The 26,428-nt window shown below is 46.0% G+C and overlaps 2 protein-coding genes and 2 long non-coding RNA genes across 4 annotated transcripts; 2 read left to right on the forward strand and 2 right to left on the reverse strand.

Moving 5' to 3' along the window:
- Positions 1-159: 159 nt before the first annotated feature.
- On the reverse strand, positions 160-692 carry LOC123431340. Its single transcript, XM_045115155.1, has 2 exons — positions 571-692; positions 160-467 (listed from the first exon to the last, which is right to left on the reverse strand). The coding sequence occupies exons 1-2, from the start codon at positions 631-633 to the stop codon at positions 192-194; spliced, it is 339 nt and encodes a 112-aa protein (XP_044971090.1). The 5' UTR covers positions 634-692; the 3' UTR covers positions 160-191.
- Positions 693-1,021: 329 nt separating this feature from the next.
- Positions 1,022-3,017, forward strand: LOC123431341. The gene is made up of 2 exons (XR_006623086.1): positions 1,022-1,498; positions 2,481-3,017. It is a non-coding gene; the product is annotated as an uncharacterized LOC123431341 (long non-coding RNA).
- A 20,217-nt stretch (positions 3,018-23,234) lies between these two features.
- Positions 23,235-23,711, reverse strand: LOC123431342. The gene is made up of 2 exons (XM_045115156.1): positions 23,636-23,711; positions 23,235-23,532 (listed from the first exon to the last, which is right to left on the reverse strand). Exons 1-2 carry the CDS (start codon positions 23,696-23,698, stop codon positions 23,257-23,259), a joined length of 339 nt encoding a protein of 112 aa, XP_044971091.1. The 5' UTR covers positions 23,699-23,711; the 3' UTR covers positions 23,235-23,256.
- Positions 23,712-24,093: 382 nt separating this feature from the next.
- LOC123428535 lies at positions 24,094-26,095 on the forward strand. The gene is made up of 2 exons (XR_006622572.1): positions 24,094-24,591; positions 25,559-26,095. It is a non-coding gene; the product is annotated as an uncharacterized LOC123428535 (long non-coding RNA).
- Positions 26,096-26,428: the final 333 nt, after the last annotated feature.

Raw genomic sequence — 26,428 nt, forward strand, 5'->3', positions numbered from 1 at the left:
ATCTGGCCGTGTCGGGCCTGGGCGATGGCTTGCTCTGCGGCGAGCATTGTGGGCCGAGATCTGGCCGTGTCGGGCCTAGGCGATGGGTTGCTCTGCGGCGAGCGTTGTCGGCCGAGATCTGGCCGTGTCGGGCCTAGGCGATGGGTTGATCTGCGGCGAGCGTTGTGGGGCGAGATCTGGCCGTGTCAGGCCTAGGCGATGGGTTGCTCTGCGGCGAGCGTTGTGGGGCAGATCGTGCCGAGATCTGGCATTACCGTCCAGTCCCTGGCCTTGGCGGTGTATGGATTCCCTGTTGGCCTTTGCACCTTACTAGTATCCAAAGGAAAGCAAATTTCCAAAAAGATGCATATGTCATGCGTGCTGCTAAAAGTAAATCTGTGCTCATCCTCAGAAATCAAAGAGAGGGCGTCTATCCAATCATCTCTCCAATCCATGGTTGCCATATCCTGCCTTGTCTCCATAGATTCCTGAATAAGAAGCATGGATTGGATCCAAAGTGCAGAGCCATGAATGAATTCACAAACTTACCAGACTGATTCTATTAAACAAAAAAAAAAGAAATTTGCTTACCACCAGCTGATGAAATCCTTCCATCCAGCCGCTCAAGGTAGGGAGGTGCAGAGTGCAGAGCATAGGAGTAGAGGCAAAGGACTGACTTGTCGGCGTGGCCTGTTTGCCTCCTGTGAGGAAAAAGAAAAGATATGGGGGTGGGGGTGGGGGTTGGGGTGGGGTGATTATAAGGAACGCGTGAGCGACGTGGGCCCACGGCAATAATGCCTCTTTTTCCTCCACCCACCGGACCGGACCGGAAAACGCTCCTCCACCATCCATCCATCCCGTGCAGGTGTTAACCAGGGAAGGGGCTCCGTCAATTACTACTCCTTACATGTCCCGAGGGACCCATCGGTATTGTCGCTTGCCGCAAGAGTAGAATAGTACTCCCTCCGTCCGAAAAAAATTGTCCTCATGGCTTTTTTACAGAAAAATCCTCGAAGAAATTCCGACCGAACCCGCAGTCCATCATCCCTTACGACACCGTTCCCCTCGCGGCGGCTCCACCACGTCGTTCCGCCGCACCGCTCCCCCGCGGCACCGGCGACGCCGCGCAGCTCCACCATGCCGCCAGCTCCCTTGCGCAGCTCCCCTCCGCAGTTGCCTCCTCCGTCGCTCCCTCCTGCTCGTGCATCTCCCGCTCGCCTCCCCCGCAGCTTCCACCTCCCTAAAAAAGGTCCTTGATTTCCCAGAGATCCTGCTCCAACGACGCCATGAGGGACGGGATTGCTTCCAATGCTTGGTCGTGTTGTGTCTTCGCATCTGACGAACCAATTGTTGACTGCCTCTCTGACCATGGGGAGCAGAGGGGGCGGCGACGCGGATTGACCTGGAGCCGGCCACGGAGCTGGCGCGGAAGGGGGTCACTCTGCTGCTCCTCGAGGTGCCCCAGGTTCAGATGGTGCCCCCGGGGCCTGCCCTTCGTCTACTACTGCTCCCCCAGCAGGTAGGAACATGCTTGAGCAATAATGTTCGAACTGAGAACTTTTAGATTTGTCACTGTGTCAACTACTATGGTTTGATGCAGTGTTTGTCACTCTGTCATTGTTGAAAACTGAAATCTTTCAGATTTGTTGCTGTCAAAACTGAAAGATTTTGACTGAAGTTGCTTGACTACAGATTTTGACTGAACTTGCTTGTGCTTGTGATTCTGAATTTAAGTTGACTGAAGAGTGCACAATGGATCTGAATTATGGAGTAGTAGGATGTGAATTGCGAAACTACACCATGTTCACAATATTCTGAAGAGGAGTAACTTAAAGTGTCGGTTGTTATGTCAAATTACATCTCAAACAAATTTGATGGAAATAATCTTAAACAGATCTTGAGCTTTTTGTCATTTCCACTATTCATTTGATGGAAATAATATTAAGCGAATTTAAATGAATTTTGACTGAATATCTTAAGTCATTTTTCCATAAGCTGCCTTGGCGGGTTTGTAGCTGGATGGTTTGCCTGTCTAAATTCTTCATGGCACTGCTTAAGAATCGATGTTGCGTTCAGTTTGTATTGAAATTTACTGTCAAAGTTGGAGATCAGATCCAAGTCCACAGTTTTCAGTTTGTAAAGATTCACTGAATTTTACTGTCAAAATTGGAGATCGAAAATCTCCATTTAACCTCCCCCATGTGGTACATTATCTGAATTTACAGAATTTGAATGCATCAACAACATGAAGAGAAAAATCTAGATTAAACTTGGTAAATTATGTTTTTTTCTGAAAAATAGTTAACTGAAACTCACAGAAACAGTTAAATGTTTCTGAGATTTCTTAAACTTGGGGATGCTGCCATGATACAGAGTAATTTCACTACAGAGAAGATTCACAAATACTATGATGCTGCGATGATGCTCTAATTCACATCAATATGAGTTACAATGATGCTACACAATCTCACACCAATTTGTCCATATGACAACAATTTCAGGCCGGGGACACTGGTAACTTTCACCAGGAGCAGAGACGGGGTCTCTTGGACAAAAAAGAAGATTGGGGCTGCCTGTATGAAGATCACGGTCGGCACTACCACTAGCAGAAGCTGAGAAGCAGTAGAGGCGGAGGAAGACGACAACAACTGAAAAGGCTGGAGTGGCGGAAGACATCGCACCGGCGGCCGAAGCGGACGACGCATGTCCAACTCCCACATCGAAGTGGGTTGCCGCGGCGGGCGCGAGGAAGTGCCGAGGACGCGAGCAGGACGAATACGAGGTGTCTCCCGTTAGCCGTGGAGCCGCAGCGCAGGTGAGCCTTCGTCGCCGGCTGAGCCCTTTGCTGGCTGGGCCCGTGGGCGACGGGGGAGACGGTGGCTAGGGCCCGCGGTGCCTGCGGTTGATAGGGGTGGAAGAAGAGACCTGGATTGATTAGCATGAGATCTAAAAGGATAGGGTTTTATTGTAAAATTACAATTAAACTACGTTGACGACATTCTTTTTCGGACGGAGGGAGTATTCTCCTTCCTATGTCACGTGGCGTCTCCCAAGACACCAAGATGCATGATAACGTGGCCGGTGGGGCGGGCGCAGAGGAGGAGCACGGGTTCCTTTGTTTAATCTAACTAGTACAAATGCCCGTGCGTTGCGTTGGGCAAAAAAAAAAATCTGCTTGTTTTGCCATTATACGGCATTAATTTAAATAAATGTGTATAGTAATGTTAAATGTTTTCTTTTTAAAATATTAGATGCTGCTTTGCACCGGGCAAGAAAAAAATATAATCTGCTTGTTGTGCCATTATGCTGCATTAATTGAAATAAATGTGTATAATAATGTTAAATGTTTTCTTTTAAAATATTAGGTACTCTTACATATAAAAATGGATGAAATTTTTTATAATAGTTAAATTTTTTTATTAAATTTGTAAATTTTTGTATAAGATAAATTGTTATTTTTTTCAAAAGGATCTTTTTATTGTGTGAGAATAACTTTTTCTTATTGGAGACGGCATTTGTGTGTACAACATATTTTCCATAAATATTTTTTGAATAATATTTTTATTGTTTTTTGCAAAACTTGCTTCATGTGTTATTGTGCATCGTTTTTATATGGATTTTTAATAATTGTCGATGATAAGGTTAAATGTTAATTTTTTTAAAGAAAAATGATGTATACATAAAAATTGTAATACTTTTTAAGAAGTATTGTTTTTATGAATTTCCAGCTTTTGTTTGAAAAGGAATCTTTTTTTAATAAATATTTTTCTTAAACATTCAGACAGAGTAATACTCCCTCTGTACCATAATATAAGACATGTTTTGGTCTAGATTTAGTCATTTAGACTAAAAACGTCTTAGGTCGTGTTTGGATCAGCGTTTAAGCTCGTTTGTGGCCGGTTTAGGATACAAACCTTCTCCCATCGTTTTTATTTTACATAGGAAACAAGAGGCGGTCGGTAAGTTACAAGTGTAAAATTAATACGGGTGTAAAAACTTACACCCATTCCAAACAGGACCTTATATGTTGATATAGAGGGAGTAGCTCAAAGTACACAAAATTCCTTGGAAAAAAACCATACACGGTTTCTAAAACGGTTTCTTCCAAAGTATCCATGTAGTTCTTGGCTATCTTGATTGCAATAGTTTGAAGTACACATAGTTCTAGAAGTGATTGTGGCCAAAACATGCATAAGTTCTTGGTTATCTTGGTTGCTCCTCTCACTGCAAAACATTAATTGTTCCAGGTTAATTCCTTGCACATTTGCCTTGCCATGATATATACAACACAAAATTGCAATTCAATTTGAGTAACTATTATACTCAAGAGAGCAAGCAAATGCTACTAAAGTGTATGATCCAAGAACTCAATTCAACTAAAACCTGAAATGAGTTAATGAAAATAAAATAGACTGCTTATTTTTTTTAACTGACGATAAAATGCTTATTGGCCTTCAGGACATGATGCATGAGGATAGAAGTTGCTCAGTCTGACAAGACATTTCTGAAGAAAGAGTGTAGTCTGATAACAACCAAAATGATTGTGAGCATTCATGCAAGTGAATTTTAAGGGTAGGGGCATGTACCTTATCAGTGTCACATGGACCTTTGGCTTCGCAATTTTTTGAAGTGATCACGTACAAGCTGTTTAAATGAGAAACTGGTAAGATCTTTAAGGCAGTATAAACTTTTTTGGATAAAACGGAAAAGCATTAAAGTAAACTGAACATGAAACATGAACTGTGAGATGTCTCTTACCTGCAATATTTGGTTTATTGCTTTTGCAAGAGCAGGTTTCAGATCACGGGGATGCAGAGCGTCATTGCGATAATCCTCGAGGAGTTCATCCATTCCTACATAGGTCCGGCTTAAGAGCAAACAAACAGATGTTACAGTTGAACACAACTATCAAAATCATGCCATGTAATTTTTTGACAGCTATTACGGTAAGCAGATGTTTGCAAGAGCTCTTGCATCAGTAGCAGGCTTGCAGCAATAATATACTCTGAACTGTCTATGTGAATTATCCCCTCCTGTGTTGCAACGATGCCTTCTGCCACCTGCTGAAGGTCGGCCGCGGCTTCAGGAGTTGATGAATTTGGCTAGATGCAACACGGGCCACTTCTAGATAGTCTGATCATTCCTTACTTATCTCTGCTATGACCCACCTTTTGCTCTTTAATCTCGTTCTTTTTTTGGGTACCAAGTCTGAGGCTTATATTTTTTCTTTGCCCTTGCTTCAGTTGCTCATAGTTGTAATCGACAAGCACCTTGTGCCGCCGATTTCCCATGAACTTGATTGCTCGGGCTGCTGCACTATTCATCGAGGTTGCTCCGTCTTTGCATATGGGACTTGACACCAATTTCCAGCCAGATGCAGCGCCCAGCTCCTCTCTTGTGAGGCAAAACTTAACTACCGATATATATCCCCCTTGCTCAAGTTCATGCGCAAAGTAGTGGTTTAGAGAGGTAGAGCTTCTCAAACAATGTCTCCAACAGGAACCTGCTGGAAAGATCGGAACCGCCGAGCATTACATAAGCATGAAAAGATGAATGTGAAGGTCAGGTGTATACTACAATCATGACACAAATAAAAAGCTCAGTAGTAATGATTCATTAGATAGGCTTTTGAAAATAACAACCAGTGAGACCCATAAATGTGCAAGACAAACTGAAGCCATAATATTACTGAAATATAAATTCAGAAATAGGCAAATATAATTTGTTCAGTTCAGTTGACAAAAGCATGAATTAAAATAAATTGTCACTAAGTAAGCTCTTGTTCCTATAACCACTTAATATAAAGAACCCCATACATATTTCGGTAAACGGTAGAGGAGCGTTCAGTTTTAATAGGCGATAACCTGTAGCCTAACTGTCTTTCCTTAGCGCCTTCTAATTTGTAAAGCAAAGAGAGCATTTATACGATCAATATTGCTTCATTTCAGCTTATGTGAGTGCCATGTGAATTTTGAAGTACTTCAAGTAGACCTCAAACAAAATCAAAATTAATTCTACGAAGCTAATTGCTAAATTTTGAAAAAAAACATACCATGGAATTATTGTAATCGGGACCTTTTTAAGGGTGATTTGGAGTTACAGATGTGCTGGGGAAAAATCATCCCTATGATTTCGAAATAAAAACTGAGAGCATCTTAACATCCATGAGATGGATATGTGGAAAGTTTTAGGGCAAAAAATTAAAGAAGAAAATATGCAATGGAAGATTAACTGATTGCCTGCTGTTCAGGTGGCAAAGAACCATGGAGTGGGAGAACAAGAGCATCCATACAAGAACCTTCCTCGAGATTTAGAATTCTTTCCTCCAATTTTGACACCATCTTGTCGATGTCATCCTGAAAAGGATACCAACAAGTTTGTATAAGTATGACAAACAATAGTTATGAACAAAATTATGCAAAATACTTTCAGACATTTTAAAACCACATCAATGACAACATATGAAAGTTCTACAGCTATTCCAAAATTAAAATCATCAGTCACTCTAGACAGGAGGAACAAAATACAGTTTCAAAATTCAAAAGGAATCACACAAGATGATAACGAGAAATTACTTTCTAAATATTTTATTCCCATATAAGAATATTGGTAATTTGGTGATATATTAGGGCTAAGTGGTAGCAGGTATTAAGAACCATCTCAAGTATTTGTTTTGCCCTTAAGGACAAACTTTGTACAGGGACTCTCTGTATTAGACACCAGACACTAACTGTCGTGGGTATAAGCCTGACAGTAGATGTGTAGGGTACGAATGAGATGGGCAGAGTCGTAGCTACGGCGAGGTTGTATGAGTTCAGGCCCCTCTGCGGTGGAGGTAACAGCCCTACGTCTCAGTGCTCTCGGAGCTTGTTACCGAGTGTGATATGGAGTACAAAGATTTGCTAACCCCTTTACCAGTGGGGGAGGGCGGCTTATATAGAGTGCGCTGCCCCCCACAACGGTTCTGACTCAGGGGTGGAGTAGTGGCGATTGAATGCGGACGTTACAGGTAACGTATGGTCTAAATGCTAATAGATGCACCCGGAAACGTACGGTAGTTTCCCTCCGGAGAGGTTACGACGTACCAAGTGTATCCAGTCGGTGAGCCTCGTGTCCTCCGAATGCTAGTTACCGACTGGATGATTCAGGGCCTGTTACCGACTGGATGACGGGGATACCTTGATTCAGTCGGGGCAGACTTAGGGTCCTGTCCTTTGTGTGGGGTAGTCCTTGGATAGGACGTGTACGGCAGGCCTATGACCCTACCCTAGGACTATGACCCCATCATTAGTCCCCGAATGGATTGGGGTTGAAACGTAGAAGCGGTGCTTGAGGTTCAGATCCGACTGAACTAGGTTCGGCTTGGGCATTGCTTGCCTCTATCCATTTTATGTCTCTCGACCAACACTCCGAGTGGAAGTGCTTGCGAAACAGACAGTCGGGAACCGAGTGCTTCCACGGCATCTTTTGACGCGACCGGTCAACTGACAACGGCGGATTTTCCGGGATCTCAAATTTCGGGTTCCGCGCGCTCAGCGGGGGCGACGTCAGCGCGCTCGAGTAGCGCCTGACTCCTCGATCCTGGCGCCTTTAACTCCTCCACCGATATCGCTGCAGTTGGTTGGGTGGATAAGATTTCGGGCCCGCTCGCCAGCGACCCAGTCGATGTTCTATTTAACTCTGGGCGACGAGACCTTTCGGTTACAATCGCCGAATCCTTTGCTCTTGCTTGCTCCGTGTTCCTCGCCACCTCCTGCGCCTGTACGCCCTTCCCTTCCCCTCTTTCTCGAGAGCTCGCCGTCGCCGCCATGACCAAAGGTCAGACCAGCAAGATGGAGGCAAGGAAGAAGAAGAACAAGGCGGCGGCTGCTCAGCGGCGGCAGCGGCCGTTGCCGGCGGGGTGGATCCAGGGAGACTTTCTCCCCTCCACGGTGACGGAGGGGGACCTGCTGGAGCTTGTAGAGCATGGTCAGCTCGTGCATAAGTCTTGGAGGCTGCCGGCGGACGACGAGGTCGAGCCGGCACCACAGGAGGGGGAGCGCGTCTTGCTCCTCAGCCATATTCACAGAGGTTTCTCTCTGCCCCCGCATCCTTTCTTCAAAGGTATCATGAATCATTTTGGTGCTCAACTCCATCACTTCCCTCCGAATGCCATTGCCCACCTTTCTGCCTTCATTGTTTTGTGCGAGTGCTTCACCGGTTGCCCCCCCATTGGGGTTTATTCAAACATATCTTCTCCGCCCGCTCTCAAACCATCAAACGTCTTAGTCAGTCGGATGACAAGACGCATCTCCTCCAGCTCTGCGGGGGTTTAGGGTTTCAGAAAAAGAGTCGGAGTAGCTACCCTGCTCTCCAGTTGAGCGAGTCGGTTAGGAACTGGCAGTCGACGTGGTTCTACTGCCAGGACATAGCCTGTCCGAACGCGTCGACTGGGCTGCCTCCATTTAGTCTAGACCGCCCTGCTCCACCCAAGCAACTCGCCCTCTCGAAAGCCGAGAAGCACGACATCCAGCCTTTGGTCGAGGCACTCGTGGATGTTGTCAGGAGGGGGGTCACCGGTATTGACCTGTTGGAAGTCTTCATCGGTCGGCGAATCCAGCCTCTGTAGGCCCGCCACCACGCTATGTGGCACTACACAGGGCCCGAGGATTCCACTCGGACCAACGTGGAGGGCATTCTCGAGGAGAAGGTGACCTCATGGGTGCTCCAAATCACGGGTCCCTGTGAGAACCCCAAAGGAGCCCGCCGAGTGGCGCCTTACAACGCGGACAACCCTCCACCGAATCAGGTGAGCAGCATTAGCCGAGTGCATTGAACTGTCTTGATTTCAGTCGTTTATTTATATCTCCGTGTGATGCTTAATGTTTCCGACTGAACCTCATGCAGGAGTGGACCAACTGGTCTTCCCCCGTCTCGAACGGGAATCCGGAGGAGGAGGAGGAAGAAGGCAGCCAGGAGGGGAGCGTGGAGAGCACCGAATACGTCTCCGACAGTGGGGAGTCGGAGGAGGAAAACAGCGAGGAAGAGGATGAGGACGAAGAGTCAGATTCGCCACCTCCGCGGCCAGAGCATCGGAGTAAGCGTCGGCATGAGCCTGCCGTCCCTTCAGCCCCTCCTACGTCGTCGAGTGCTCCGCCTGCTGCTCCGGCGGTACCGAGTGTTAGAGGCACCAAGAGGGCCAGGGACGCAGCCACTGAACTTGCAGGTCAGTCCTCCAGGGCGCCCAAGCCGAGTGGGCCCAAACCTAAGAAGGCTCTGCCGCGGATGAGGATGGCCGTCCTCGTCACCTCTACGTAAGTGAATCTAGCTTTCGGCTCTTTCTGTTGACCAAGTGAACTCCTGTTTTACAAGTCGAATGGACTTCACTCGACAGGGTTGCCACTTCTGCGACCTCGCCGGCCCGCCAAGGGGACGACCCCATGGACACGGACGACGTCGTTTCGTCTCAACCAGGTATGCTGTGGGAGAGTCGGGTATTTTATTTCTGTAGACTGCGCCATCCTTTTCTTTTTCTGAGGCGTTATGTTATTTGGCTTGTCACGGGCGATCTGCCTGGACGAGGGTGACCAGGGGAGAGCTGACCCCGTCGTGGAGCCTGCCCAAGAGCCTGTCCTTGAGGCCGCTCTTCCTGCTGCCGCCCCCGCCGCCAACGCTCCCCTGACCGAAATGCCTCCCCCGACTGAAGTGCCTCCACCGACTGAACCGGTGCCGGTGGGTGAAGAACCTACTGGGGCGAACCTTGGGATGCTCCATGAACTTTCCACGATTCCCGGTTCGTCGAATGCTGAATTCAGCATTCGGCGTGTCCCAGAGGAGCAGGTGGGGGCGGCCAAGGGGGGCATGATCCAGGTGGAGCTGATGGCCGGAGAGGCCAAGAGGGCTTATGACTCCGTTGCGGCCTTGTATCGGCAGAGCTTGGAGCTGCGCGATGACATCCGAGTAAGTAGCCTAGTAAGTACTTACTTTTCTTCTGTAGCCCACTGGGTGGTATTGTTGTTGCAATGGGTTCACTCCGAGTGAACCCAGTGGGTGTAGTCCCCGAGACTTCTGTCGAGTGCTTGCACCGACAGTTGTCTTTATATATTTGGTCTTTATTTTGGTTGTGTCCGTAGACAATATTTCCGAGTGCGAGTACTTATTGCAGTCGGAGCGCTCTTGCGTTAAGAGTCGCCGAGAGTAGGTTGCACGTAGGTGGAGTAGAATTAGCCTTTGAGGCGTAGGAAAACATGCATCTCAACAGGGCGGACCTGCGTGAGGTGCATGCCAGTGGGGTCACTCTCAGTGAACCCACTGGGTGTAGTCCCCGAGACCGCTGTCGACTGCTTGCGTCGGCAGGGGTCTTAAGAACTTAGCCTGTGAACTGATAAACTTGCTGATTACCCTTTGTTTCTTGATGCAGAAAACTTGTGAAACGGGAACTGCTTATGAAGCCTTGAGAGCGGAGAGGAACCAGTACGCTGGTGAACTGGAAGCTGCAATGCTCGCCATGGACAGCATGAAGAGTGCACTGGAAGTACGAGAGAAGTCCTTGGAGGAGGCGCTGGAGGCAAACAGGGTGTTGGTGGCGGAGGTGGAAAGGCTGAAGAAACAGAGGACCGAACTGCACAATCAAATGGCTGTTCGGAACAAACGATGGACAGCTCAGGAGAAGTATGTCAACGACTGGGCTGTCCAGATGATGTCTCGTCTGGCAGGTAAGTCTTATGCTTTGTCGAGTGGTTGTACCGTGTGACGAACACTCGGTTTTTACTGTCTATTTGCTCGTTTGGTGCAGATTTTTGTACTGATGCCGAAGCTGAAGCAGCGGTTGTGGAGCGGTCCATGAAGGACAATGTGCCACTCAGCGAGGACGCCAACCGGGATCTGCTCCGGGCGCATATCCGCGTAGGCAAAGTGGGTCCTTTCATCAGCCGATTGAGAGAAGTCTTCGGCCGCATTAAGAAGGAGCTTTGGCCGGAAGACGAGTCGCGGCAGGAGATGGGGAGTCTGTTGGGGCGACTGGATGAGATTCCGGCCCGAGTGCAATCCTGGAAGAAATCGGCAGCGCGTTGCGGTGCTGACGTTGCGCTGTCCTTGGTCCGAGTCCATTGCAAGGAGGTGCGGGAAGATAAGATGAAAGCATTGAAGGTCGCCAACACGAAGAAGCTTCAATTCGAAGACTTCATGGAGACGTTCCTTGAGACTGCTACCCGCATCGCAGATGGAATCGACTTGGACACTTTTGTGGAGCCCTCCAGTCCTGACGCCGGCCCAGCTGACGCGTGATCGAACTTTATCCTCGGTATGCCGAGTGTTTACCTGTAATATACTCTGGCCACTTCTGTTGGCGGTCGTACTTTTAAATCGGTGCGGGTAAGCTTGATCCGCACCGAGTCAGCTATCATTTTTGAACTTATGTTGTCGGAATGAAAACATTTATTCTTTTGTTTGAATGCTATTTCGAGTGCAACACTTAGTGCATACTCGGAGAAGATTAAGACTTAGGTGATTCTTGGTCACGTCTAAGCCCCCGAGTGCAACGTATAGTGCACACTCGGAGGAGGTTAATACTTAGGCGATTCAGAATCGCAGCTAAGTCGCCGAATGTGACGTATAGTGCACACTCGGAGGAAGTTAATACTTAGGCGATTCAGAATCGCGGCTAAGTCCCCGAGTGCAACGTATAGTGCACACTCGGAGGAAGTGAATACTTAGGCGATTAAGGATCGCATCTCGTATAGTGCACACTCGGAGGAAGTGAATACTTAGGCGATTAAGGATCGCATCTAAGTCTCCGAGTGTGACGTATAGTGCACACTCGGAGGAAGTTAATACTTAGGCGATTCAGGATCGCATCTAAGTCCCCGAGTGTGACGTATAGTGCACACTCGGAGGAAGTTAATACTTAGGCGATTCAGGATCGCATCTAAGTCTCCGAGTATGACGTATAGCGCACACTCGGAGGAAGTTAATACTTAGGCGATTCAGGATCGCAGCTAAGCCCCCGAGTGTGACGTATAGCGCACACTCAGAGGAAGTTAATACTTAGGCGATTCAGGATCGCAGCTAAGTCTCCGAGTGTGACGTATATCGCACACTCGGAGGAAGTTAATACTTAGGCGATTCAGGATCGCACCTAAGTCCCCGAGTGTGACGTATAGTGCACACTCGGAGGAAGTTAATACTTAGGCGATTTAGGATCGCAGCTAAGTCCCTGAGTGTGACGTATAGTGCACACTCGGAGGAAGTTAATACTGAGGCGATTCAGGATCGCAGCTAAGTCCCCGAGTGTGACGTATAGTGCACACTCGGAGGAAGTTAATACTTAGGCGATTCAGGATCGCAGCTAAGTCCCCGAGTGTGACGTATAGTGCACACTCGGAGGAAGGTAATACTTAGGCGATTCAGGATCGCAGCCAAGTTCCGGAGTGTGACGTATAGTGCACACTCAGAGGAAGTTAATACTTAGGCGATTCACGATCGTAGCTAAGCCCCGAGTGTGACGTATAGTGTACACTCGAAGGAAGTTAATACTTAGGCGATTCATGATCGCAGCTAAGTTTTTTTTTGTGTGAGAACTCTGAATCTGCACAAAACTGAATCTGCGGAATATATTATTTCTTCAAACTTGTTCGTTACACTGCTTCAGTCGACGATCACGTATAAAAACGCTTGAGGAGATCTCCGTTCCATGCGCGCGGCTCATCTATCTCCCTCTGAATATTGTAGAGTCTGTATGCTCCGTTGTTCAGCACCTTGGAAATGATGAAAGGCCCTTCCCAGGCCGGAGCCAACTTGTGTGGTCTTTGCTGATCCACTCGGAGCACCAAATCGCCAGCTTGGAACGTGCGACTCCTGACGTGACGTGCGTGAAAGCGTCGCAGATCTTGCTGGTAAATTGTTGAGCGAGTGAGTGCCATCTCGCGCTCCTCCTCTAGAAGATCGACTCCATCTTCCCTTGCTTGTTCTGCTTCAGCTTCGGAGAAGAGTTCGACTCGCGGGGCATTGTGACACAGGTCGCTCGGAAGGACCGCTTCTGCCCCATAGACGAGAAAGAACGGTGATCGCCCCGTTGATCGATTTGGAGTGGTGCGGAGGCCCCAAAGTACTGAAGGTAACTCGGTGACCCATGCACCAGCAGCGTGTCCTACCTCTCGCAAGAGTCGAGGCTTCAAACCTTGAAGGATAAGTCCATTTGCACGCTCAACTTGTCCATTGGATTGCAGATGTGCTACGGAAGCAAAATCCACTCGGATACCCTGACTCGCACAGAAGCCTTTGAATCTGTCCGAGTCAAAGTTTGTCCCATTGTCAGTGATTATGCTGTGAGGCACCCCGAATCTGGAAATGATGTCTCTGACAAACTTGACAGCTGTTGAGGCATCGAGTTTCTTGATGGGCTTGGCTTCTATCCATTTGGTAAACTTGTCGACTGCCACCAACAGATGTGTGTAGCCTCCTTGGCCTATCTTGAATGGTCCGACTGTGTCTAATCCCCAAACTGCAAATGGCCACACAACTGGGATTGTCTTTAGTGCAGATGTTGGCTTGTGGGACTTGTTGGAGTAGAACTGACAGCCTTCACATCGGTCGACCATAGCTTTGGCCATCTCGTTAGCCTGCAGCCAGAAGAATCCAGCTCTGAACGCCTTGGCGACGATTGCTCTCGAAGAAGCGTGATGACCGCAGGTACCCGAGTGGATTTCCTCTAGGATCAAATGTCCTTCCTCTGGGGAAATGCAACGTTGGAAGACGCCTGAAACACTCTCCTTGTACAATTGACCGTCAATGACAGTGAATGCCTTTGACAGAAAAACGACATCTCCAGCACTAAGCTGTTGTTGTGATGTATCCTCTGAAGAAAAAATAATTCAGAGATGCTTCTTCACCTCCCAGCACTGTCCAATTTCAGCAAACCCGTAATAGTCGAATCGGCCTCCTCTAGTTTGTTGAGCCGGAGAAGCACTTCAGACCTCATGGCAAGGTGCTGTAGGAGAAACATGGCTTGTTTGTGAGAGACTGAATCCTAGTAACACTAACCCAAAAATACAGTATATCTTCAGGATGAAAAATATCACGAGCTACAAGGCCAGAGAGGTTACCAGCTGAGAGGAGTCTACTCCGTTGGCAATGGCGGCGTCTGCTTCCCTCAGCGCACTCTTCCAGTCTTTGCGGCATGATGCAATCTTTCTTTTCCATTGAGAAACACATTAAGAACACATTGATTGACTACAATAAACCGATAGAAGATGCAATCTTTCTTTTCCATTCTTTGCAGCATGCAATTAATTAGCGAATTCAAATTATATACTCTTGTAGCTAGCAATCTTTCTACAAGATCGAAGTTTTTTGCTTTGAAGACAAGAAAAATACAGTAGCAGCTGCTACCGATGTACTGTATCTGCAAGGAAATCCTTAGCACACAAGCAATAGTGGCAAGCAAGGAGCGGGTCTCACCGGAGGCAGAGCGCGGCGAGGCATCCGTGGGCGCGGCCGCTGGCCGGGTCGAGCCGGACGGCCTCCTCGCGGGCGCCATGCCGCCCCGCATGATGGTGTTGTGGCCGTACTGGCCGATGCCGGATCCGAGCACATCCGGGCACGCGTGCAGCCGGGGTGCGGGGGCGCCGGCACGACGCGGCCAGACGAGCAGATGTTGTCGGCGGGGAGCGCATTGATGAGCGGTGAGCTCGCTGTGCTCCCGTCGCCCCCTCCTCCACCGCCCCCTGAGCTGCCGTTGTCGTCGGAGAAAATCAGCGGCCCAGATCCGGAGCACCGGTGGCCAGGCGGCGGGTTGCTGCCGCTGCCGCTCTCCGCCGCCAGCTCGCCCGAGTGTCTCCCCCTCCCGCTTACACTCCGACCACCACCGCCCCTCCCGCCCGTTGCTTTTGACTCCGACGAGCTCCTGCACCTGCGCGGGGCTTTTGTCCAAGAGGAGGAGCACGAGAGTTGCACGATGCAGGGGGCTCAGACACGTCGTGGTGCTCAGGCGCGTGGAGTTGCGCCACCGGCCGGCGAGCAAGCAGAGAGTTGTGAGTTGTGTCCGATTGCAGCGACCTGCACGGAGGGAGTGCGGGTTGTGTCCGATTAAATCAAGGGGTCTTTTTGTAAAATAGCCAACACGACATTAATTTCGGGACAGAGGGAGTACAAAATATTCCTACGTCAATTTCCAATAACAAAATAAAAAAATGTATAATAAAAGTGCATTTTCATGCAAACACCATTTAATATCCTCAACAGAGGAACCAGATTTAGTAATAGTTGCTACAAAAATTTCTACATGCCATTGACTGCAAGTATCTTTTAGAAATATATTTGATAAACGAAGATTGCTCTGATGAACTCTTGCGTCACTTGCTACAAAAAATTGCAACATCCTCCCAATCACCACCAAAACAATCAAGGCCAATTGCTACCAAAATTTCAGCATCCTACCAACTGCAAAATAGCTTTTTACATCCAAAGACAGGAGAAACGGAATATTGGTGGTGATTTTCCGGTGTCACCCCTTGCCCAGTCATCATAACATGCAACATCATCGTTAGACATTGGTTCCATATTGTAATGCAAGAACGAGCTTCTGATGGACTCCTGCACAACTTGTGATTTTCCGGTGTCACACCTTGCTCAGTCATCATAACATTCAACATCATCATTAGTAACTTTAAACATCCTGTAATGCAAGAACGAGCATCTGTGAATCACATTGCTAAGTCCAAATCAAAATTGAGTTTATAAGTTTGAATCAGTATATATACCACCAGAAGCAAATCAAGAACTACTAGAAACAGACAAGAAGTGACAAGTGGCTAAACATAATTATAAATTATTAGTATAACATTCCTTGCCACTCCAACGTTCAAAATACTTTGAACACATAAGCACGGCATGCAGAGAGGACTCAGATCAATCAATCACTAGCTGCTCCGATAGTTAACTGAACATGGCAGTACTTAACCAAACATTCAGAGATGGACTTGATCAACCACAAGCTAGCTGCTCCGACAGTTAACTGATTAGCAGATTCAGCGACGAATGGAACATGACATCAGGTGAAATAGCAGCAATCAGGATACGATGGTACACAACAATTTTAACATGTTTGGTCCAATACTGCCATGTTGACTAGTTCAACGATGAATTAGCAGTGATTATGTAAGAGTGGCTAAACATAATTATCCATTATTAGTCCAATATAGCTTGCCACCCCCTCATTCAAAACCTAGCAGAACAGCTGGACCTACGCTGAACATTACTGAAGACAAAGCAGATTGCTGATTACAAATCAAAATTGACTGTTGATCGACTTCATGTCTGATTGTTTCAGTATATACCACCAAAAGCAGAGTCAGTTATAGTGCAAACAGAGATGTGACCTGAAGTCATAGTACATCTGACAGAGAAAACACTACCAAACCAAACTATTAAACAATCGACAAAGGCAACTACTCCCTCCGTCCGGGTTTATTAGGCCCCCCAACCAGATTACAGGTACCAAGACTCCATCATTAATGTCTTAGAATAAGCGCCTACTTCTTTGATTTCCCATGCATGATTTATTGCTAATGTAAATTTCCCTTGACCCGCATGCAATCCATGCTCAGCTCAGGCGCGCGCTGCTACTTTTTGGCAAGCTGGAACACTGCATGGCGCATGCATGCCCCCAATCGATGCTGGAACACTGCATGGCGCATGCATGCCCCCAATCAATGAAGGATTAGAAGTGCATGCAACAGATGGACATTTACTACGCCTGGGAAAACGAAAGGCAGCCGGGAAGATCGAGAAAGCAACGAAACATTTTTCTACCTTTTGGCAGCTGGATCGAGCGGGGCCTAATAAGAGCGGACACGCTCCCAGCGCCCAAGGGCCCAATAAACCCGGACGGAGGGAGTATACAGCATGCAACAAATAGAATGCAGGGTGCTATATATAGTTATCATTTATTAGTGCAAGATTGCTTGTCACTAATAACATTAGCAAATATGTCTGCCAATACATAAAGTACAAATGATGGATACAAAAAAAACATTAACAAATACTTACACTGGCCAGATTCTAGTATAATTCGCTTCACGCATTAAAGCCTTGCGAACTAGGACACAGCTGTATTTGATGATGAAGAGAGATTGACCGACTAATGCACCTAGGCAATATCCATCATTGGATCCTTTGAACTTGATCAATGGACGGTTATTAAAGCCTGGATCTGCCTCTGCATACTTTAAGAATTTTTCCACCTCTTTGCGAAAAGCCAAGAATAAATCAGGGAACCTGCTTTTATCATGCAATGAGGTTGCAGCCGAGTCCATCTCCCTCTCAAGAAACACAAGCCACAAGTAAACGCAAAGCCGAGACGTGTCACCATAATCTTGGATCAGATTTGCCATCAAGTCAGTCAGACGCACACAATATACCGTTTTGCATTGAACGCCTTCTAAGGATAAACACATTGCAAACCAGAATCTAGAACCCTCACTGAATACAAAAAAAATTGAGTCTTTCAACTGCTGGGCCAAGGAATTATCATCATCATCTTTGAGAGGTTGAAACGCTCGAAAATGGTGGCAAAACTTTGCAATGAGACCACCAAAGATCTGAATTTTGCGGTTGTTTCATAGAAAAGGATTATATTTAAATTTCAAACAAATGATCTGTCATGATTAATTACAAACAAAGAAAGTCAAAAAAGAGAGGAACAAACAATCACAAAACGACAAAAACAGGCAAGAAAGGGTACTATAGGCACGAAAGCATGTGGTGCATTCTGTTTAACATGGGTGCACAAATAAGAAGTATTATTGGGAGAGTTGTAATCTGCATATTATTTAAGAGAATCAAAAAAGTATCAAATGAACTTATACATTTGAATCTTTATTTTCATGGTTCGATTCAACAAACAATAAACATTTCATTACAAACAAAGAGTAAAAAAAGGCAAGGAACAAACCAGCAAAAACGACAAAAACAGGCTAGGAATGATACTCTAGGGCACTAAACATGAGGTGCATTCTGTTTAACATGCATGCACAAATAAGAAGTGTTGTATCCTGTATATTATTTATGATAATCAAAAAAATATCAACTTCATTTCAACAAACAATAAAGTATGAATTTAATGGTCCATTTCAACAAACAAAAAACTAAAAATTAGGAAAGGCAGCAAACAAATTGGCACATGAAACTTATCAATAAGCAGGCTGTGAAAGAACGCAGTAATGAAATGGAAGAGTTAGAAGCTTACAAGTTATTATAATCTAATGACAGACCAGATTTCTTCCTGTTTTTGAAAAGTCTGTTCGGAAGTATTTGAACTTTCCCGAATGAATACCAGATCTTTTCTAGTGGATCATCACCAAGCTCAAGAACACGGAAACCACAGCAGTACATGCTATCGAAACGTATTGGGAATTGAAAAACCACATCCTTGTCAATGACAACCTCGATGATAAAAAAACACAAATTCTACAATGAGATAACAAAAAAATGGTCAGTTAATGACAAAGTAGACTTGTAGGTTTCAACAATACCATAGAAGAGGCAATAACCAATAGCAAAACAGAGAATTTAATAATTATCTGAATTAAGGCACGAAATACAATACTAGAGGCTTAAAACCAATGATAAATCATCAATAGCGGAGGCAGGCTACATATGACAAGGAATGAAAAGGTAATACCTGCTTATCATAAGGTATTGCAACAGGAACTCCATCAAGAAGCTCTTCTTTGAACGTTGACGGTATTCCTCCCACAGGCTGTGCAAAACACACATTCCGGGGAACCAAAGCAGCACTATGTTTAACAAATAAGTTGTGGATATCCTTGTACATGTGCAGCAGTTGCAGTGCAGTAGGCCTGGAGGTGATTTTAACCTTATCAAGATCCTATTGAAAATAAGCAAAAAATATATAAGTTAGAACTGGGATTACTAAAATAGTGTTATAAATGCTCTTATATTAGTTTACGGAGGGAGTAACAAACATGTCTGCACAATACTTGATAAACAGAGTGCAAGTCAAGCAGAAATCATAAGAAACATTAGATGGATCAATAAGACAGGTAACAGCAAATTTGCACAATAAGACAAAGTGCGCTTGTATCTACTGAAAGGGTCACAAGTGCATTTGCAGCAGGTACATAGTTCAAAAAAGAGGTAGCGGTTAACTGTGCGTTTGGCTTCTGACCAAAGAAGCATGCTTATGCACAATTATGTGCCGATTAATCACAGTTACGCGCTAGGCGTTTTGCTACCATCTAGAGCTTAGGGGCGCCTTCTTTAACTACAAGCTCCTATAACAGTTGTTGTCAGGTTTGGAAATTGATATGTTTTCACATATTTCAGGTAAGAGATATAATGAAACAGTTTGTAACTATTATCATGAAAGCATTAAAGAAAGCAAGAGATATAATGAAAAAATACGTTATAGGAGCGCTGGGTAGGCCTCTTTCTGGTGGTAGCAGCCAGTGCCATTTCATGTGCCTTATCAAATACATCTTGCTTGAGCTTTGACATCTAGAAGAAGCAAAATTGAACAAGATTAATGAAGAGGGAGGGTGAATGAGCATATACAGATACCACAACCCACTATTGACACGGAAACATCAACGTTTCCTCATATTATATATAAACAGAACCCTAGGATACAACAAAAGAGAGGGTAAGTCCTGGATTCTTCAGAATGCATCTAGAGAAGGAGGTAGAAGGAATTCCCAGTGGTGGGCGGAGCACATCTAGAGAGAGAGGGTTAGAGTAACATAGGTAAGATACCGTATCAATGTTAAATGCTATGCTACTAAGTGTCATGCATATCAATAAATGAGACCATCTATGACACTAGTTTATGATACTATGCACTATGAGAGTAGTATCATACCATAGTATCATGTGCATGATATTACTATATGATACTCCCTACTATGAGTAGCATGTAACACACTTGTGGCAATCTGCCAACTAGGTGGGTTCAGAGAGGGAGTAACTCAGTACTGTACCATGTAGGTGTGTTTGGCCAACAGCGACCATGCTTCTCTAGTACCGGTACCCATGGCCTTTTACATTTTTTCACACTGCTACAGTACATAATCAGGTATAGTGCGCCTGTCCTACAGTTGTTATTGGATAGTAATACCACTACTATTTTGTCTCTTAATTCACAAAATATCAAGAAATTTGACACATACTCCCTCCGTTCCTAAATATAAGTCTTTCTACAGGTTTCACAGGTGGACTACATACAGATGTATATAGACATACTTTACACAGTGTAGATTCATCTATTTTGCTTTGTACGTAGACTCCTAATGAATTTTTTTTAAAGACTTATATTTAGAAACGGAGGGAGTACTTATTAGTCAATACTGTATTCCCATGTGCAGGTGCAGAACATACACTCAGCATGCTTTATGAAAATACATTGGGGTTATTTGATAAAATTAAACCAACGATTAACATGACAAGTGACGACAAAACATCCTGGCAACAGTTGTTCAACAATCTTAATGAAATAAACAGCCACATTAGGAATTATATATAAAATGTTGAAATAATATTTGGAGCCAGGAGTGATATATAGAATCTTGGAATTTTAAGATCGGCTGGTTTGGGCACTATCTGAAAAATCAAGGAAATGATGCAATGGGCAGCATAGAACACTTCTCTTGACATGCCAGTACCAAAGGTGCAGTCAGCCATATGAAATAACACAACTCTGAATTGGACATTCATGACCGTGAAGAGTTGTTGACACTAACTTTGCTTCACTTAAGTATAAGTTTTAAATTTCTCAGCATATGAATGAAGGACTTACTGCTGACGGCATTACATGACATGGCTTGTTGTATTAATAACAGCAAAGGCAAGAAGTAACAAGCAGAACGTCATTTAAGGCTTAACCCACCAGAAGAAACTCTATAGAAGCAGCAATAAAGTACAAGTGGCTAAACATAGACAGGCCTATTCAAAACAGATAAGGAATCTAAACAGACTACTGATTCCAGATCAAAACTGATAGTTCATCTAAGTTTGTTTCAGCATAATGTACCATCAGAAACAGAGACAGGCCTATCGGAAACAGATAAGGAATCTAATGGCATCTGACATAGCAACCGTCACCAGATAACATTTAAAAGGCTGAACTATCAAACAATCGATAACAGCAACTCCACGGCATGCACCAATAATGTACAAGTGGCAAAACATAGTTATAAATTATTAGACCAATAATGCTTGTCACTCCCTCGATCAAAACACTTTAACCACACAAGCACGGTGACGTATACTGAACCAATCAACCAAAACATGCAGAGAGGACTCAAATCAATCACGCACTAGCTGCTCCGACACTTAACTGGACATGCCAATACTGAAGGGACAGACTCCCGACCAATCAGATTTGTTGATTTAACTTCGGTAGGCTCTGCATTTTTCAAGATCTCAAGAAAGGACTTAATGCCAATGGCATTACATGGCATGACTGGTTGCATTAATAACAGAAAAGACGAGACGTAAAAAGCAGAACATCATTCAAGGCAGAAGCACATTGCTAATTCCAAATCAAAATTGACTGGTGATGCAGTTGGTCTCTGTTTTTTTCAGTATATATCACGAGAAGCAGAGCCAGCACAATTGGAAACAGACATGGAGCTAATGCCATACGACATAGCAACCGCCAGCAAACCAACATTAAAAAAGGCTGAACTAACAAACAATGGACAAAGACAACTCTATGACATCAACAATAAAGTACAAATGGCTAAACATAGTTACTTATTACTAGCCCAAGATTGCTTGCCACTCCTAATTCAGAACCTAGCAAAACCCTTGAACCACAGATGCATGGCGATATACGTATACTGAATCAATCAAGCAAATATGCAGAGATGGACTCGGTCAAATTCATCTGTTTATTTCAATATAGAATAGACCACCAGAAGCAGAACCATAGTCATATTGGACAACGAAAAGATATCTAAAGCTATGCACTCGACAGATGGACCAGCACCAAACCCATGAAACACTACGATACCATCAACTCTACGCATGCAACAATGAAGTAAAAGTGGCTAAACAAAGTTCAAATCAATTATTAGTCCAGGATTGCTTCTCTACAAGTTCAGAACCTAGCAAAATACTTGAACTAAGCATTCAAAGTTGGACTTGACTGAACACTCACAAGCTGCTCCAACATTTAACTAACCATGGCAGTACTGAACCAAACAGAGACCTGAGAAATGCAGCATCAAATCATGTGAAATAGCAGCAATAAGGATGGGATGGTCATGATACACAACAAATTAGTGCAATAGCAGCAATCAGTATTGCCACTTGTTCAACGACGTATACACCATCAAATCAGATGCATTAGTGCAATCAGGATGGAATGGTACCAGGATTAACACATACAGGCATAAACATAGTCTAGATTGTTAAAATTTGCATGTTTGGCCCCCTCCTAGCCTATATACTCCATCCCCCCCCCCGATCTTGGTGAAGCTAGCTACTGGATGGTAACATGTTTGGTTCGGTATTGCCACTTGTTCAACAACGTATACAACATCAAATCAGATGAATTAGCAGCAATTATGAATGCAAGGATAGCTTGCCAGTCTGTTCTACTTGCAGTCTTGCACAGATGGATAGATCCTTGTGGTGGAGGAGGAGGAGGAAAGATCCACAGATGGATAGTGCGAACCTTGATTACGCGGAAACGACCGGTGGTCGTCGGCGCTGGCTCCGCCGCCGCTCACCTCCGCAGCAGCTTTGAACCCTAGGTCGCGAGCCGGATCTGTTGCTGCCTCGCAGCGAAGTCGATCTGGGCCAGATCTGGCCGAGAACTGGCCTTGTGGTCATCGGACAAGACCAGATTGGGCCGAGATCTGGCCGTGTCGGGCCTGGGCGATGGCTTGCTCTGCGGCGAGCATTGTGGGCCAAGATCTGGCCGTGTCGGGCCTAGGCGATGGGTTGCTCTGCGGCGAGCGTTGTCGGCCGAGATCTGGCCGTGTCGGGCCTAGGCGATGGGTTGATCTGCGGCGAGCGTTGTGGGGCGAGATCTGGCCGTGTCGGGCCTAGGCGATGGGTTGCTCTACGGCGAGCGTTATGGGCCGAGATCTGGCCGTGTCGGGCCTAGGCGATGGGTTGATCTGCGGCGAGCGTTGTGGGGCGAGATCTGGCCGTGTCGGGCCTAGGCGATGGGTTGCTCTGCGGCGAGCGTTGTGGGCCGAGATCTGGCCGTGTCTGGCCTAGGCGATGGGTTGATCTGCGGCGAGCGTTGTGGGGCGAGATCTGGCCGTGTCGGGCCTAGGCGATGGGTTGCTCTGCGGCGAGCGTTGTGGGGCAGATTGTGCCGAGATCTGGCATTATCGTCCAGTCCCTGGCCTTGGCGGTGTATGGATTCCCTGTTGGCCTTTGCACCTTAGTAGTATCCAAAGGAAAGCAAATTTCCAAAAAGATGCATATGTCATGCGTGCTGCTAAAAGTAAATCTGTGCTCATCCTCAGAAATCAAAGAGAGGGCGTCTATCCAATCATCTCTCCAATCCATGGTTGCCATATCCTGCCTTGTCTCCATAGATTCCTGAATAAGAAGCATGGATTGGATCCAAAGTGCAGAGCCATGAATGAATTCACAAACTTACCAGACTGATTCTATTAAACAAAAAAAAAAGAAATTTGCTTACCACCAGCTGATGAAATCCTTCCATCCAGCCGCTCAAGGTAGGGAGGTGCAGAGTGCAGAGCATAGGAGTAGAGGCAAAGGACTGACTCGTCGGCGTGGCCTGTTTGCCTCCTGTGAGGAAAAAGAAAAGATATGGGGGTGGGGGTGGGGGTTGGGGTGGGCGTGGGCGTGGGGGTGGGGTGATTATAAGGAACGCGTGAGCGACGTGGGCCCACGTCAATAATGCCTCTTTTTCCTCCACCCACCGGACCGGACCGGAAAACGCTCCTCCACCATCCATCCATCCCGTGCAGGTGTTAACCAGGGAAGGGGCTCCGTCAAATACTACTCCTTACATGTCCCGAGGGACCCATCGGTATTGTCGCTTGCCGCAAGAGTAGAATAGTACTCCCTCCGTCCGAAAAAAATTGTCCTCATGGCTTTTTTTACAGAAAAATCCTCGAAGAAACTCCGACCGAACCCGCAGTCCATCATCCCTTACGACACCGTTCCCCTCGCGGCGGCTCCACCACGTCGTTCCGGCGCACCGCTCCCCCGCGGCACCGGCGACGCCGCGCAGCTCCACCATGCCGCCAGCTCCCTTGCGCAGCTCCCCTCCGCAGTTGCCTCCTCCGTCGCTCCCTCCTGCTCGTGCATCTCCCGCTCGCCTCCCCCGCAGCTTCCACCTCCCTAAAAAAGGTCCTTGATTTCCCAGAGATCCTGCTCCAGCGACGCCATGAGGGACCAATTGTTTCCAATTGCTTCCAATGCTTGGTCGTGTTGTGTCTTCGCATCTGACGAACCAATTGTTGACTGCCTCTCTGACCATGGGGAGCAGAGGGGGCGGCGACGCGGATTGACCTGGAGCCGGCCACGGAGCTGGCGCGGAAGGGGGTCACTCTGCTGCTCCTCGAGGTGCCCCAGGTTCAGATGGTGCCCCCGGGGCCTGCCCTTCGTCTACTACTGCTCCCCCAGCAGGTAGGAACATGCTTGAGCAATAATGTTCGAACTGAGAACTTTTAGGTTTGTCACTGTGTCAACTACTATGGTTTGATGCAGTGTTTGTCACTCTGTCATTGTTGAAAACTGAAATCTTTCAGATTTGTTGCTGTCAAAACTGAAAGATTTTGATTGAAGTTGCTTGACTACAGATTTTGACTGAACTTGCTTGTGCTTGTGATTCTGAATTTAAGTTGACTGAAGAGTGCACAATGGATCTGAATTATGGAGTAGTAGGATGTGAATTGCGAAACTACACCATGTTCACAATATTCTGAAGAGGAGTAACTTAAAGTGTCGGTTGTTATGTCAAATTACATCTCAAACAAATTTGATGGAAATAATCTTAAACAGATCTTGAGCTTTTTGTCATTTCCACTATTCATTTGATGGAAATAATATTAAGCGAATTTAAATGAATTTTGACTGAATATCTTAAGTCATTTTTCCATAAGCTGCCTTGGCGGGTTTGTAGCTGGATGGTTTGCCTGTCTAAATTCTTCATGGCACTGCTTAAGAATCGATGTTGCGTTCAGTTTGTATTGAAATTTACTGTCAAAGTTGGAGATCAGATCCAAGTCCACAATTTTCAGTTTGTAAAGATTCACTGAATTTTACTGTCAAAATTGGAGATCGAAAATCTCCATTTAACCTCCCCCATGTGGTACATTATCTGAATTTACAGAATTTGAATGCATCAACAACATGAAGAGAAAAATCTAGATTAAACTTGGTAAATTATGTTTTTTTCTGAAAAATAGTTAACTGAAACTCACAGAAACAGTTAAATGTTTCTGGGATTTCTTAAACTTGGGGATGCTGCCATGATACAGAGTAATTTCACTACAGAGAAGATTCACAAATACTATGATGCTGCGATGATGCTCTAATTTACAATGATGCTACACAATCTCACACCAATTTGTCCATATGACAACAATTTCAGGCCGGGGACACTGGTAACTTTCACCAGGAGCAGAGACGGGGTCTCTTGGACAAAAAATAAGATTGGGGCTGCCTGTATGAAGATCACGGTCGGCACTACCACTAGCAGAAGCTGAGAAGCAGTAGAGGCGGAGGAAGACGACAACAACTGAAAAGGCTGGAGTGGCGGAAGACATCGCACCGGCGGCCGAAGCGGACGACGCATGTCCAACTCCCACATCGAAGTGGGTTGCCGCGGCGGGCGCGAGGAAGTGCCGAGGACGCGAGCAGGACGAATACGAGGTGTCTCCCGTTAGCCGTGGAGCCGCAGCGCAGGTGAGCCTTCGTCGCCGGCTGAGCCCTTTGCTGGCTGGGCCCGTGGGCGACGGGGGAGACGGTGGCTAGGGCCCGCGGTGCCTGCGGTTGACAGGGGTGGAAGAAGAGACCTGGATTGATTAGCATGAAATCTAAAAGGATAGGGTTTTATTGTAAAATTACAATTAAACTACGTTGACGACATTCTTTTTCGGACGGAGGGAGTATTCTCCTTCCTATGTCACGTGTCGTCTCCCAAGACACCAAGATGCACGATAACGTGGCCGGTGGGGCGGGCGCAGAGGAGGAGCACGGGTTCCTTTGTTTAATCTAACTAGTACAAATGCCCGTGCGTTGCACTGGGCAAAAAAAAAATCTGCTTGTTGTGCCATTATGCGGCATTAATTTAAATAAATGTGTATAGTAATGTTAAATGTTTTCTTTTAAAATATTAGATACTGCTTTGCACTGCGCAAGAAAAAAATATAATCTGCTTGTTGTGCCATTATGCTGCATTAATTGAAATAAATGTGTATAATAATGTTAAATGTTTTCTTTTAAAATATTAGGTACTCTT

Source organism: Hordeum vulgare, chromosome 2H, assembly GCF_904849725.1.
Source record: "Hordeum vulgare subsp. vulgare chromosome 2H, MorexV3_pseudomolecules_assembly, whole genome shotgun sequence".
Taxonomy (NCBI): Eukaryota; Viridiplantae; Streptophyta; class Magnoliopsida; order Poales; family Poaceae; genus Hordeum; species Hordeum vulgare.

Bases quoted from the DNA above. Each gene is read 5' to 3' on its own strand.
- LOC123431340 (XM_045115155.1), bottom strand. From the start codon at position 633: ATGCTCTGCACTCTGCACCTCCCTACCTTGAGCGGCTGGATGGAAGGA. The intron at 468-570 runs GTAAGCAAATTT...CTTCTTATTCAG, and splicing joins AAGGATTTCATCAGCTGGTG to GAATCTATGGAGACAAGGCA.
- LOC123431342 (XM_045115156.1), bottom strand. From the start codon at position 23,698: ATGCTCTGCACTCTGCACCTCCCTACCTTGAGCGGCTGGATGGAAGGA. The intron at 23,533-23,635 runs GTAAGCAAATTT...CTTCTTATTCAG, and splicing joins AAGGATTTCATCAGCTGGTG to GAATCTATGGAGACAAGGCA.